Source organism: Branchiostoma floridae, chromosome 15, assembly GCF_000003815.2.
Source record: "Branchiostoma floridae strain S238N-H82 chromosome 15, Bfl_VNyyK, whole genome shotgun sequence".
NCBI classification, from domain to species: Eukaryota; Metazoa; Chordata; class Leptocardii; order Amphioxiformes; family Branchiostomatidae; genus Branchiostoma; species Branchiostoma floridae.
In genome coordinates this window covers 4,707,938-4,722,244 of record NC_049993.1, presented here as the reverse complement: position 1 = coordinate 4,722,244, position 14,307 = coordinate 4,707,938, and the positions used below count along the sequence as shown (strand labels likewise).

The window sequence follows — 14,307 nt, the reverse complement described above, 5'->3', positions numbered from 1 at the left end:
TATTGAGTTAGACTTGTTGCACAATGTAAAACTGGCTTAAACTAGTTAGAACCACATGCAGCAATATTTAACTGTCCATGGTCTATGGGTTGTTCCAACAGGGTATACCGCATTAGGTAAGACTGGCTTGAACCAGTTAAAACCAGTTCTAATTAGTTGTATCCAGCAGTAGTGAATGATAAGAAAATGTGTTTCCAGGATGCCCAATGTTTAGTTTGCTGTTCCCCCATGTAGTACACTTCTATGATGGTGTGGTTGAGTTAAGCCTGAACTCTGCCCAGAGGAGAGATCCCCAGGGACTGGCCCTGCACCACTACAGGAGTGGGGAACCACCGGAGGACGCACAGGGCAGCATGGCTTTCACTGCAAGGTCAGGGGGACAGGGATGCTACACCCTCATACTTTCCGATGAGTTTTCTCTAGTTAGGCTATAGTCACATTTCGAACGAAAAGTAGAATATAAAAGACAACAAAAATAAAAATGGTTTAAAAGCATACATTGTGCATATGCCATAAACTTTAATTTTTCGTCTTCGCTAACAGCCTGGCCAGGCCCGGGTAGAAAATGTGACATATGCCTAAGTTGAAAAAATAGCTGCTCAAAACATGAATAATTTTTTTTCTTTTCCTCATCTATGTATGTAATTCAATCATTCATGTATCATTTAGTTTATTTCCTATATAAGAGATTGCCCTTTCTCGTAATGGTTTAAACTGTATACACTTTCAGCCATACGTTTAACCTTCCTCTTAGTGAAACAGCTTTTTGGTACAAAATTTGGAAACAAGAAATCTGTGAATATACAAAGATGTAAAGCATGGACTTTGTTACCCATAGGCTGGAGTGTTACAAGTGTGTGACTGATGCCCTGGGCCAGCTGGTGACCATCTCCCAGGAGCACCCCGGCTCCCCCAGCGTGCCCAACCGCCCCGGCCCCCCTCCCGACACCAGGGGCAGGCTCAGTGCTGTGGAGGCACAGCAGTATGTAAGTGCAACTTTTCCTTTGAACTTCTCATCCCATGGAATCTTGTGAAAATGTGTCCAACAGCATTCTTGAAACTTTTATCTCTCACAAATATCAAAGCTTTTTGGATTACAATTCTACACACACATAAATTATAACTAGAACAGTGACCTATGAAATTCTTTGAGCTTCAAAATTTCAGTTCACAATGTACTTCCAACTCTTTTTAGTCTTCTGACACTTAGCCATCACTACCCATCATTTTTTTAATGTTTTGTTTTTTGTGGATCACAAGGAGTAGGTTTTGAAAAGCAGTGTTAGATGTTTTGTGAGACATTGTACACTTTGTTGCCCTCAGGTTTTCTGTGAATCACTAATAGTAGGTTCTGTAAAGCAGTGCTGAATGTCTTGTTAGAAGTTACATATTTTGTTGTGTGTGCTCAGGTTGACCAGATGATGCGGCTGGCGCTGAAGTCGGAGGATGAGCTGTTCCATGTGGCGCTGTACGACTGGCTGGTCAGCACCGGGCTGCAGGACAAACTACTGGAGGTTTGGCTGTTTTTTGAGATTATTTAAAAGATGTAATTATTGAAATATTGCAGCAAGACACTGGACTTCATTCAATTTACAAAGGTTAAAAATCACTTACAATGATTTACATTATTGCATATCTCCCAACTTACAAGCTAAAAAGCCAAAATTGTTAAACAAATAGTCAAATGATATTGGAATTTACATGTATATTGTGCTTGATCACAATCATTTGTTTGTCTTTTCTTATCCCTGATGTCTAATCCCATAACCAATACAAATTTGGTGTCAAAGGGTTGGCTTTATCAGGTGAAAAATTGTTTTGATTTTCAGAAGCTTTTTGAGTTATTAGTACACTTTCTTTACACTAGAGTGACTAGACAACATTAAAGTTAATATCAGTCATATCGGTTAATTGTTGTTAACTTAGGCCACACCAATTTAATTTCTTGGTTCACGGATTCGCTCGCTCCTATTTTTTGGAAAAAAAGATAAAAATAAAAATTATCACTCAGCAAATTTTCACCATAAATGAAACCATTCACCAACTTTCTGGTGTAGTAAATTGGCCTTTATATTATAAGCTCCTTAAAGTGTGGGTACAGGTGCTGTTACTGTACAATAATAGTGTTTTTGTACTTTTTTGAAGCTGAAAATTTTTTCTTCTATGTTTTGGATTAGCCGTTACCTTTACCCCAACCATTTTACAATTTTTATTTTTATTTCGCCCTCTCGCTCCATATTTTTTATGAAAAAATCCGTGAACCAAGAAATTAAATTGGTGTGGCCTTAGAAGTTATGTTACCTCATGCCTGAGAAGCTCCTATGATATTATACATGGTGACTAATACTGGTACAGAGACTGGGGAAGAAAGGTACATTTTGCTCTGAATGATTTTTGAAAGGAAAGAAAATGTCTGCTTGTCCAGATCTCGTCTCCCTACATCGAGCCTTACCTAACACGAGCAGCCCAGTACCAAGGTGACAACATCGCGACCTATGACCTCCTGTGGAAGTACCATGAAAAAAGCAGAAACTATTCAGCAGCTGCACAGATCCTGTCCAAACTGGCTGAACGACACAGGTCAGTTAGAAATACAATTTCACCTTTCATGTTTCGTATATTGACTTCGAAGATTCCTGACTTAAACACATAAACAAACCTGGAAGTCTGTTAGTAACACCAGGCACTTCAAATTGACAAGAGGGCCAAATGTCTTTCTGTAAAACAATCATTATGGTGTTGAGATATGAAATGAAGCATACTCTATCAAAAACCTGAAAAACTTCAAAGTCCATTCAACAATGAGCAAAAATATCTAACTTATAGCGGAGTAGTTTCAAGTTGCCACTGTTTCGCCATGACATGATACCAATGATGTATTGAATTGATTATTTGTTGAAGCAAATAATGCTCTTCGTAATGGCCTGAATATCCTTACAGCACTGATGTGGACCTGAAGCAGAGGATTGAGTATCTCTCCCGCGCTGCCATGTGTGCTAAGAGCAGTACGCAGGCAGGTGGCGCTGCTGATGGAGAGTTCCTGCATGACCTTGAGGAGAAACTGGAGGTTGCGCGGCTGCAGGTGCAGGTGTGCGAGGCCCTGGCCAGGAGCAGCTCCAGACTACCCCGGGTACAAGAGGCACTGGGGCAGCTCAATGCTGAACTGGTGGACATAACAAGGGTAGGTCTGGTCAAGGGTGGAGCAGAGGGAGAGCTTTTAGCATTTTCAAGTTTGATTTCAACAATAGGTATATTGTGCTTGCTAGGTTAACCCAGGTCCACCCTCACACTCAGGGTTGACAATCACGGCAAAGCCTATGATATCACCCCTGACAACTCAGCCACAGTATTCGGTTATTAGGGGTGCCTTGCTTATGAATATTAATGAGCTTGCCCTTATATGGTCAGTCAGCCGTTGGGGATCGGGTGTCGGCATGGTGAGCAAACAAAGCCATGGTAATACATAACATGATTGGCTGATAGCTTCCCAGCGGCCGTTGCGAGACAGCTTGCGAAAACAACAAGCCCAAGAAAGGCCTATTCTCTGATTGGTCGACAGCTTGTTTGTGGCGACAATCATAATAGCCACTGATAGGGCATGGGATAGCAGGGCCCCATAAGGTAATGCCGTTGGGGACCGGGCGTTAGGAGGATGCCCAGGCCATGTCCTTAAGAAAATTGACACATAGCTTTGTAATTGTATAAGCCATGTTAACGCCTTAGAGTTTGTAAGTCGTTTTATATGTGCCTTGTAACTGCGTGTGTAAATAAATGAATGTCAGTCAGCAAGGCTATTCCTTCATAATATCCTTCGGCTAGTTTGGTAGCTCTGGCTGTATGTATTAATACAGTCAAGCAAATAAATGAATTGAAATGAAATCTGTAGTGTCCATGAGTAACTGTTGTTGTGGTTTACTCCCTTATTAAGGTCTCTTCTTGAAATAATGTTGAAAAATAAAGATACAAAATTGACTTGAGTTTCCTCCCTCCTGCACAGCTGTATGGTGACTTTGCCGACCCGTTCAGACTGTCCGAGTGTAAGCTGGCCATCATCCACTGTGCTGGGCACCATGACCCTACCCTGGTGGAGAGTCTGTGGCAGGAGATTGTACAGAAAGGTTTAAACTGTTTCCTTATCTTCTACAGTAGAACTGTCTGTTGTATTAAATAGGTGTTGAGCAATAAGAATATTGTTTTGATTATTAGTACTGTGTGATGTGTATGAAATCATTGTTGATTGTACTAAATGCAGAATATTATTTTTTTTTTCAAATTGTCCTTTTTAAAACCCGGGCAAATTTAAAAGGCAAGCCAGGTACATTTTAAAGCAAAAGGAAGAAGCTCTTGTCAGTTATTACATGAGCAGTGTCTTACAAAAATAATGGGAGAATTAAGACAGTGGCTGTACATGATTATTGATTTTGCTGTTCTAACTTTTCAGAGCTGTCCGAGTCAACTGGAAGTCCTGCTGACACACGTATGACCATGTTGGGGAACAAACTGGTGAAGCTGGGCAAAACATACGCTTCTTCTGACAGGTTCTTCCCACTCGGTAAGGTTCAACACTTTTATGTACAGGGTTGAACAAGTTTTCTAAAATCCACTTGTCCTATAACCAATAATTCAAATGTCACTGTTACTAGTATATGCATTTTCACTTCCAGCAGTGGAATTCTCTGTAGACAATTGCTTGATGTCATGACTGTAAAAAGTAACAAGTATATCAAAATTGCACTAAAATCAATGGAAAAATCTTACTTGCCCGATCGGACAAGTGGGGTAGGTCATGCACTTGCCCGAACAGCACTTTCACTTGCCCTGGACAATAGGGCTAGTGGACTTGTTTATCCCTGATGTATAAACTATAATGCTTCTTAGAATATTACTAATAAGTTGATGTGCTGTTTATAGATTTGAATATAAGTTGAACCCACTGAAACCATAGTCATGTCATCTCATTGGAGAGTAAAATCTTTCTCATTTAAAAACATAAGGAAGGGCAAGAAAACTTTTACCACTACTTTTGTTTTCATCAGAATATATTATCATCATGCCACATACAATGAGGATCTAGGAAAATAAAATACTATATAAAAAAGAAATCAGAGGAATATAATTTGATATTCTTAAAAATGATGTGTTAACAATAGTCTTTTTTAATCTATTCTTAAGCATTCTTGGTGAAACTGTTGGAGAAGACTGTTCTGGAGCTGAACTTTGATCAGAAGTGGGCCTTCTCCACCCTGCTGACCATCCCTGTACCAGTCTCCAAACTACTCACTATCTACGACAGACTCTTCAAGGCTAAGGTACGGGGACAGGAAACACCACATTTCCTTACATTATTAAGATACATTAAGCCTTTTTTCCTCTCCGTCTTCGAAGAAAATATTTTCCCTTGACCATTGTATCTTCCTGCAATGCCCACCAGTAGGGATGGGAGCATTGCAGCCTTGTTTGCTAAGGATACAGATTTCACAGTGGTGTTGCAGTTCTTCAAGAACATGCTAGGAGATGCTCATGAATGTGGTATCATGCAGGTTGACTTAATTGTGTTCTTGGCTTACAAGAAAACCATAATATTTATCAATTTATTGTTTGAGTCCATCAATGAAAAGTTTTATTAGAAGCACATCTAGCATAATTTGGTATTATAGAGCACCATGTGGGTACTACATACATTAGCATCTGAACCAGTGCTGTCTCCAGGACCCGTCCCTCCGTCCCTGGACGGAAATTTTCTTGTTGGGACGGAAAAAAATTTCACCCATTCCGTCCCAAAAAATCTTAATTTCATCATTTTCATGACATGAAAATGCAGTTTCGTAAGCTTAAAATGGCAGATTCAATAACTAAAATAGCCTTCCGAATTCAAATTTAATCGACTTTTGCCTTTTTCTTCACCACGTCTCCACCTTCCAAGCCACGAGATAAGCGTGGCGCAAAAGAAGGCAGGGTTGCGGCGTTATCTTACCTTACCACTGTGCCTTACCACAGTTGTGGCTCTTTAGGCTAAAGTCACGGTCGACTAGCACCACCGGGGAAAGTTCGGGGGTTGGCAGAAATCAGCTTCTTTTCGTATGCAGGCCGCCCGAGCTGTGGGCGGAGAACGAATCCCGCCCAATTTGTTTCCATATAGTAAAAGATGTGTGTGTACTGGTGTATGAACAAGCATGGCAAGAAAACATCTGTAATAATCGATATCACTTTTATTCTATGTTTTATTTTGCAATGCCGATCGGAATCACTAGGCTCTTGTACGTTTTAAAATCAACATTAACGGGAAACTGCAATTCATTATGAACCTGACACGGCAGTTCAGAAATTATCTTTCTTTACTCGGCCGTCGTGTGTGTATCGGGACCTCAGTTAACCGTCACACTGGTGATCTCCATAGTTCTACAACCATCAACAAAGGAGGTTTTTCCCCTGGTGCAAACTGTAAACAGATGGCAAACACCATATTCTCACCGTCTACGTCTACGATGTGACGAAGCCACGGCCGATTCTTGCGCCATTTATCTTCAAAAGAACGCTTTTGCTTGGAGTTGGGACCGAGTTCGCAGCGCCGTGTTCGTAAAGTTCCGCGTTTCATTGTGACTGACATGGTGTTACCGCTTTGTCCGCGCCGCTGCTGCCTGTGATTGGTGGGAAGTTGATTGAATTTGAAGAATTATGACGCTCGCCCTGTCGCAGGCGCTACTTCAAAAGGCTACCGCCGATGCTGCTACCATGGTAACAACACGTCTTGCCGCATTTTCCAACTCGCTGCTGTTACAGCTTACATACATAATTTTCGGGGGAATGTAAACCTGTTTTCACGGGAAAATATCAGGAATCGATCTTGTGTATTTTTTGCCGATCTTCCCCTAAAATTATACGGGAGTAGCCTGCGACGGTATTCTTACCCAGCACTGTGAACATGATCGCTGTTGGTAATTTTCCACCGATCTGCAAATCTGTACCCTTTGGACGGTGCTGGACGACGAGCAAAAAGGTGTTCAATTTTATTGAGAAATGCACATTCCTTTCAATACGATCTTACGATATCTTACAAGCTGAAATGCGTCAATGGACCTCGGTCAATAATGCCAACACCCGCGGCGTTATCCAGCCCCCGAGCTATCCACAAATTATCGATCAACAAATACGTGAAAATGACGAAGAAAAAGAATCATGCAAAGTTCAGAGTGTAAACGCAACACTGCTTAACGAACAATACATTTTGTCAGCGAAATGCCAAGGGGCGGGCAGTCGGAACAAAGCCTTTTGTTTGGAGATCGTGGGGTGTCGGTAGTCCTACTTTACGAAATGAAATTTTGCATCTGAAAATACGTGAAATAGCGTTTTAGAGGGTTTGAATTTTCAAATTTTCCCGGGGGAGCATGCCCCCGGACCCCCCTAGTTTGGCGAGCGCCTGTGGCGCTCGCGTCGGGCCGAAGGCCCGATCCCCCCCAACCCAATGTTAGGGACGGAAATAAATTTAAAGCTGGAGACAGCACTGATCTGAACCGTTGTAATGCACGTTATAGTGCAGGATAATCCACCTGATTGAACTATTACATGTGTAATAAAAATGCATAAGATGATATTTCCATATTACAGTACAAGTCTGGCTGTAGAAATAATAGCAAAGAGTGGGTTAAGTTTGAAGTCTGTATTGGTAGTCCTAAGCATGACGTTGGTGGTGGTGATTGTCACATGTTTTCCAGTCCCCTGTGGGATTTTGATGGGTGTAACAGGAATCCAGATGTGGCTTGACTCATGTTGTCTGTGCCATAGTAACTTTTACAGTCGTGTTCACGCAAGATAAATGTTACCCTTACCCAGGCCTCTAGCCAGCGTCCGTTTTTCCGTCAATTGACGAAAGTTTGCTGCGTGTGACGGAAAAATTTAAAAAGCAATCCGTCAACCTTGACGGACAAAAATTCTTGGTGGAAGCTACTGGCGGCTTGGGGACGCCATCCACGGCCGTAAAAGCCACACACTGTTTGTTTTGCTATTGTTATGATTGTTGACAATGTGTGTCGGCGCCCTTTCGCACACAATAATCTCATTAAAAACCGGTTTTTCAAGGTACCAGTTCAGTCCCTCTAACTCCTGGAATAGTGTTTTCGCGACAATGGGAATTGGCTGACGGAAAAAAATTTCAAGCTGGCTAGAGCCCTGCCCTTACCATACCTCCTGACCAAGATGTACCTGAGTTATATAGCAGATAGAACAGCCATTTATAAATGTCCCATCCTCCTATAAGACTGTAATAAGGTTTTTATCCCTTACTGTATCTGTGCCAAATGAACCAACCACAGATCTTTTGATACAGGATTCCTAACTGGACTCCCCGGGCTAAACTAGACACTACAGTCGTCACAGAAACTTCATCATAGTTAAGGGAACAATAGTGAAGTATCGAGTGGGTGTGCGGGCACACTTGTAACTCAGGCTTCCTTTGTTGTAAAGTTTCTCCCAGAAATGTGATTGTAAATCAGATGACATTGAAGTTGCATGTAGATTTCACTGTCGTTGTTCAAGACTGCAGGAGGCCTCTTCTATGGTGTATTATTAGGTTAGAAATTAGACCTCTTTGTCCATTTAATGCACTAAAAGGTGCCACTTTCTATCTCTTATCCCTCTATGGGTATAAAGCCAGTAAGAAGGAACCAGATTAAAACAGTGGTAGGTCTTCAGAGTGCATCATTAACAGGATTTTCTCAATTTTTCACACTTCTTATTTCAAGCTGGTAAATACAAGTATGTCATAGGTTATGGATTACCACCTGCGAAATGGGCGAACAGTATTCGCTTTGAATTACATGGGAAGATTTTGGTAGACTTTACAGCTGGGAAAGACATGGACCTCCTACAATCCTAGATCAGGCTCTGAGCTGCATTAAAAGATTTGGCACTACCATGACCAATTTTTTTCATTCATGTTCTTACAGCAGTGGAAAAATTGGGTATAGCTTAGAGATTAGCTGTACGTTCAACCCCGTTGTTCTGTAACCTGCTGAATATTTATGGAGGTCTCAATTATAAGAGGAATACAGCAAATGTGAGGCAAGAAATGCTATGGGGGTAACCAAATTGTTATAAGTGTCACATGTGTCTGCACGCACAGGTACCTTCTGCATTAGAGTGCACACTATAGGCATAAACAGCACCAATGTCACCTTGCTCAGTATGCGAGGGCAGTTCAGCAACCTCATGGGTAGTTACACAAGAAGTGTCAAAAACACTTTGACAGATGTGAACCTGCTCGACTAAAGCCTGCAATTTGTCTTCTGAGTTATTGTGCAGTATACTTGGAACTCTACCAAAGCAGGAGTAATACCTCCGGATAGATGCAGACACAGGAAACAGACTGGAGAAAAGATAGCAGGATTGGTGGAACTTTAGTTGGGTAACCAGGTGCAGGCTTAGATAGGGCAACGTCTGCGGGCCCAAGGTTGACTCGAAAACAAATTACAGAACTCTTGTTCTGAAAATAATACAGTCAGGATAAATGTAATTATTCCGGTTTTTAGGACACCACAGAGGCCATTGGGTGTGGAGACTACAGTGTAACTTATAGAGAAGGTCTTTGTTTGACTCTGGGTGGATGGACATATCCAGTTCTTTCTATGTCAGTAGGTTTGCATGATGAGAGAGAGAGAAAGTAGTGCCAGGAAGACTGCTCTGAAAAAAGATTCAGTAATAAACTAAAGGCACCTTGTCCACAACACCAGAGACTAGGGCTGGGTATCGGTACAGCGTACCGGTACAAAACCGGTTTTTCTTATTGGACCGGTCCAGAAAAAACGGTCCTGAAAAAATTAGGTGAACCGGATGCTGGACCGATTAGAAAATTAACAGATTATTCTATAAGGCATTCACACATTTTGGCGCTTGCAGATGGAAGAAAATAACAAGAGTGAAGTAGAGTAGAGTTTATAGTAATTTCTACCAAAGTTTACAGCCAATCATACTGGTGCAGTTGTAGGATTTTAAAACGCCAGTGTAAGTCTAATACTCCACCAAACAGATTTCTTTGTAGTGAAATGGCCCATTGGTATGAGTCATACTGCATCAGGTCCAGGTTCAGGTCCGGACCTGGACCTGATCCTTTGGACCTGAACCCGACCTGGACCGGAATGTTCTGTACCGGTACCCAGCCCTACTAGAGACCATTAAACATATTTTATGCAAAAGTGTTGCAAAAAGCTGTGGATGTTGCCTGAGCCATGAAACTCACAAGGAACTCACATTACACACATGTAGATGTGAAAGGTAAATGACACATATTACTGTGCTGCATTCACACTGTATGGATGCATTTGCCCTTTAGCCTTTAGGTGTTACATTATCAACTGTGTTTGTCCCAGGACCCATGCTGGCAGGCAGCAAGGCGCCCACTCCATGTACTCGAGGCCATCTTCTTACTACTGACCAAATATGCCACAGAACCATCACTTGTGCCAGCTTATGAAAGGTAATGTTTCTGTCACTGTATTCTTATAAGTTATATTTGTTTTGTAACATGTAACTTCTAAAAGTGAACAATTCGCTGGTTTGCTCATTAAATTTCTGAACTAAACATAATATTTTTTCAACAGAAAATGAGTAAGAATTGAGCTGAAGTGTTTAGGTGCAGCTGCTACAGTATAGATCAATACTTACTTGGTTTTGCTTTTTTTGCTTTTGAACTTTTGATGTTCACAGCCACAAAGTCATTGTATAGATTATCTATTCCCTCGTTAACATGTATACAGTCATCCTTTCTACAGTTAATAAACTGTCAGGATGAAGTAGGGCTGTGTACCTAAATAAAAAACCCGTACCTGTACCGTACCTAAAAAATTGTTTAGGTACAGGTCCGGACCTAAACATCTGTGTACCTGTACCTAAACAAACTACATCACTATTAAACACGACTGCTGGACAAGTAAATCCCGAATCAACAATGACAATGGTAATAATCTTGCAATTGAAACTTAAGAAAACTTGCAAAGAAATTGTTTTGAGATTCAACTATGTAATTCCCCATACAAAGATGACAATTTATCACTAGCAAAGACAGTGAGCTACATGTTTAACTTACATATACTTGGTTAAGCTTTTTTAGGTACAGGTGAAGGTTCGGACCTGTACCTAAACCCGTGTACCTGTACCTGTACCTGAAATTTGTTTAGGTACACAGCCCTAGGATGAAGACTTCAGTTTATGTTGACCTTGACCTCAAACTTGACCTTACATGAGTAACGATCCCTAACTTCACCCCAAGTCTCCACACTACCTATTCACAATGAGCAATGTCTTTTTTAGAGTTATATTTCAGAGTTATGTACAAATAATGTTACCTTATTGACAGATCAATCATTGAGGTGATAGCTTTTAAAGTATTTTCAGTACAGGTTGGGTCCAGATGTGCTCCAGTGATAACAGTAGACCAGGACCTTCAATGTCAAAATCAGTAGGCATGATGCCACCAGGGGACATTTTTATCTTAGTGACTTTGAGTTTAGCTATATATTATGGGAAGTGCACTTGTGCTGAGCAATATAATTGTAAATTACAGAGCAGGCCCTTTTCAAGAAAGGAAATAATAAGATTAATTTATGTGTTTTTCATAAAATCTTACTATCATTCAGCATGAGTTGAAATCTGCATTTAAAGCTAAAAGTTACAATCATCGGAATTGACGATCCTTTGTTCAGCCTGACTGAAGTTTGGAACATCATTTATTCCTTTCAGAAAGCCTGTGTTGGGTGGAAGTTATGTCAAGAACAAGAGGTAACCTCAACCACCCAATGAAGTTGCGAATCGTATGCCCTATCAAAGTCTGTCTATGGTGATCAGATCTGGTTGGACCCTGCTGCCATAGTGGACTGTACTTCTTTTCCTGTCCTGTTTTATCACTGTCTTTCTTCTATGTCCTCTGTTTTCTTTCAGGGATAACCCTTGATGTCTCTTGTGCTTGGCTTCAAGCCATCTGTGTTCTCCCAATGCCTGACATCTGCTTGGTTTCTTCCTTGTTCCAGGCTTAGTACTGCAGCTGCTTTGAAAGGAACCTAAACCTGTCTGTTGTTGAAGCCTTCTTGACAGTGATTACAGATACTGCCAAAGCTGATTTCTTTAGTAAAACTGTAATAAATAGACATTTAGGACATTTTCTGCACAAGTCAATTTTTTCAATGAATAAATGTGTGTTTTAATGCCCAGTGTACATGTGATATTAAATAATTAAACATACACATGCTGCTTGACACCTTTTATGAATGGAAAATTGTGCATAAGGAAATTCTCAGATGAAACTTGATTTCTGTGATTGTACTTGTGCAAAAATGAGATCGAAAATTGAAGTTGTTTGCTGCAATAAACAGGCAATTATTATTTTCTACCCTTCTCAAGCAGAAGGAACTCTTGGCTTCAATAAGTACATGTACCCTCCTTCTTTCCCAGTCCTTCCATTCCATATTCTGCTCAAGTCCCTTCAAAGCTCCTTACCTCGCTGCATGTGCATAGCTGCAAGAGATGAGACACGGGGATGGTCCAGAAGGCTCTATGTGAACCCTTACTGAGCTGATTTCTTCTGTCTCTCTCTCCACAGACGTCAGTTCACCATGTTCTGCCAGGACTGTATAGCCAGCTACCTTGTTGAGCTGGAGGCTATGAGTAGTACGGAGGCCGGGGTACAGGAGCTGGTGCGGAACTTCAGGGGGCTACAGGCCAGGCTGGAGAGGCTGTCGTGACCTTTGTAGGGAATCTAATCTGTTGTCGTCAGAATTTATAGAATAACACAATATTAGGTGGATGTACTTTGGAAAGAGCATATGTACAGAGGGTGGTCAACAATGTTATGACATTGGATAAAAGAATGTTAGTAGTACCAGAAAGTCAAATCTAGGATTAATGTAAGTACTAAGGATAGGACACTGCTGGTTAGCTAGAGTGCTGAGGATGCTGTTACTGACATGGATATTTGGAGGAGGTTCAAAAGATCCTCTTAAAGCACAAATAATCTTTTCGTGGACACGTCAGATTTTATCATTTAGTACACTGAGTATCAACAACCACCACACCAAAGCAACATTAAACAGGGAATGATAGATTTGGTCTCAAGTATTCAGGGATCTTTTGTACCCTATTTCCTTATACAAACTGCTAATGACTTATAGTGCCATAAAGATGAAAAATTTATGAGTCTCAACATCGTGTAAAATCACCAAAGGAAAAATGATGGTCTGATTTGTGTAAAGCTAATTATGACTTTTGTTTCCTAATGGAAGTAAGGATTTAGGGAGTCCTGATTAGCTTTGTATCTTGGCTGATCACCTGTTAACTCTGTTAATGTCATTTAGACAGCTGCCATGGTTCATAGAGGGATAGGAAGAAAAAGTTAACTTTGCTTACTGCATATAATTACTGTAAACGATTGAGACATTGTTTTTCCTTTTGAATTTGTTGTCAGTGTCCACAAATTTATCCTTAAGTGCCATATGTTGGAGCATGTGATAAATTTTGCATGTAATGCACTATTAAAGTATAATTGGTCCTGTTTTTCCGGGAGAGCTAATGGTATCCTATGTAATTACAACATATAGCAGGAGATTGCCTTGGAGCATCTCCCTTCTGAAATGCAATGTCACCCTAATGTCAAAGGGAAATTGGAATTTCTCATAGGTTCATATTTTTGACGGAAGCCATTCCTTTTCCTGTCAAGTAAATCTTGTTTTCTGTACAATATTTCATGACATTATGTATCGATTCTACTTGTGGTGATGGTAAAACGTAACTGGAAGACCATTTAGAAGATTTTGTAGTTTCCTGTAGGTTGCTCGTAGGTGGTCTGTACCCATAATGAATGTAAAGGTTGGTGCTGTAAAACTGGGATGAATGCAAATGAGGTTGGCCTTTTTCAAGTAGGAATGATTTAGTATGACTTAAACTGTGAACTTTTGCGGAGATACTAGCTAAGCCTTCAACGGCATCTTATGTACCTATAACATTCCTGGGAGGTTTATATTGGGGACATATTTTGTACAACAAGCAGAGCCCCAACTTTGTAATGAATCGTAATAAAAAAGGAGATTTCAAAGGCTACAAGGGTGTAATTTATTTAACAATTTATCTATCTAGGAAATACTCTCTCCATATCATAGTTTTTGTTCAATATGCTACTTGTAATTACTAAACTGTAGATTTTCACACAGTCATGCAGACTGCTTTGAAGTGTTCATGGGACCAATGACACTAACAACAGTTCTTGATTACATTCAACGTAATATGCATTATTCAGTTAAGACCTTTATTTGCACAAAATATACACCC

At 40.6% G+C, this 14,307-nt stretch overlaps 1 protein-coding gene across 1 annotated transcript in view; it reads left to right on the top strand.

The window, feature by feature from the left end:
* LOC118432547 (nuclear pore complex protein Nup155-like) overlaps positions 1-14,079 on the top strand; it is a gene marked incomplete in the record, with an annotated part of 32,662 nt that extends 18,583 nt beyond the window's left edge. Inside the window, 11 exon segments of the mRNA XM_035844167.1 lie at positions 276-370; positions 839-986; positions 1,410-1,514; positions 2,426-2,580; positions 2,941-3,181; positions 3,998-4,118; positions 4,442-4,552; positions 5,173-5,309; positions 10,362-10,468; positions 11,731-11,769; positions 12,587-14,079. Coding sequence (XP_035700060.1) covers positions 276-370; positions 839-986; positions 1,410-1,514; positions 2,426-2,580; positions 2,941-3,181; positions 3,998-4,118; positions 4,442-4,552; positions 5,173-5,309; positions 10,362-10,468; positions 11,731-11,769; positions 12,587-12,728 — 1,401 coding nt within the window.
* Between the last annotated feature and the right edge of the window lie 228 nt (positions 14,080-14,307).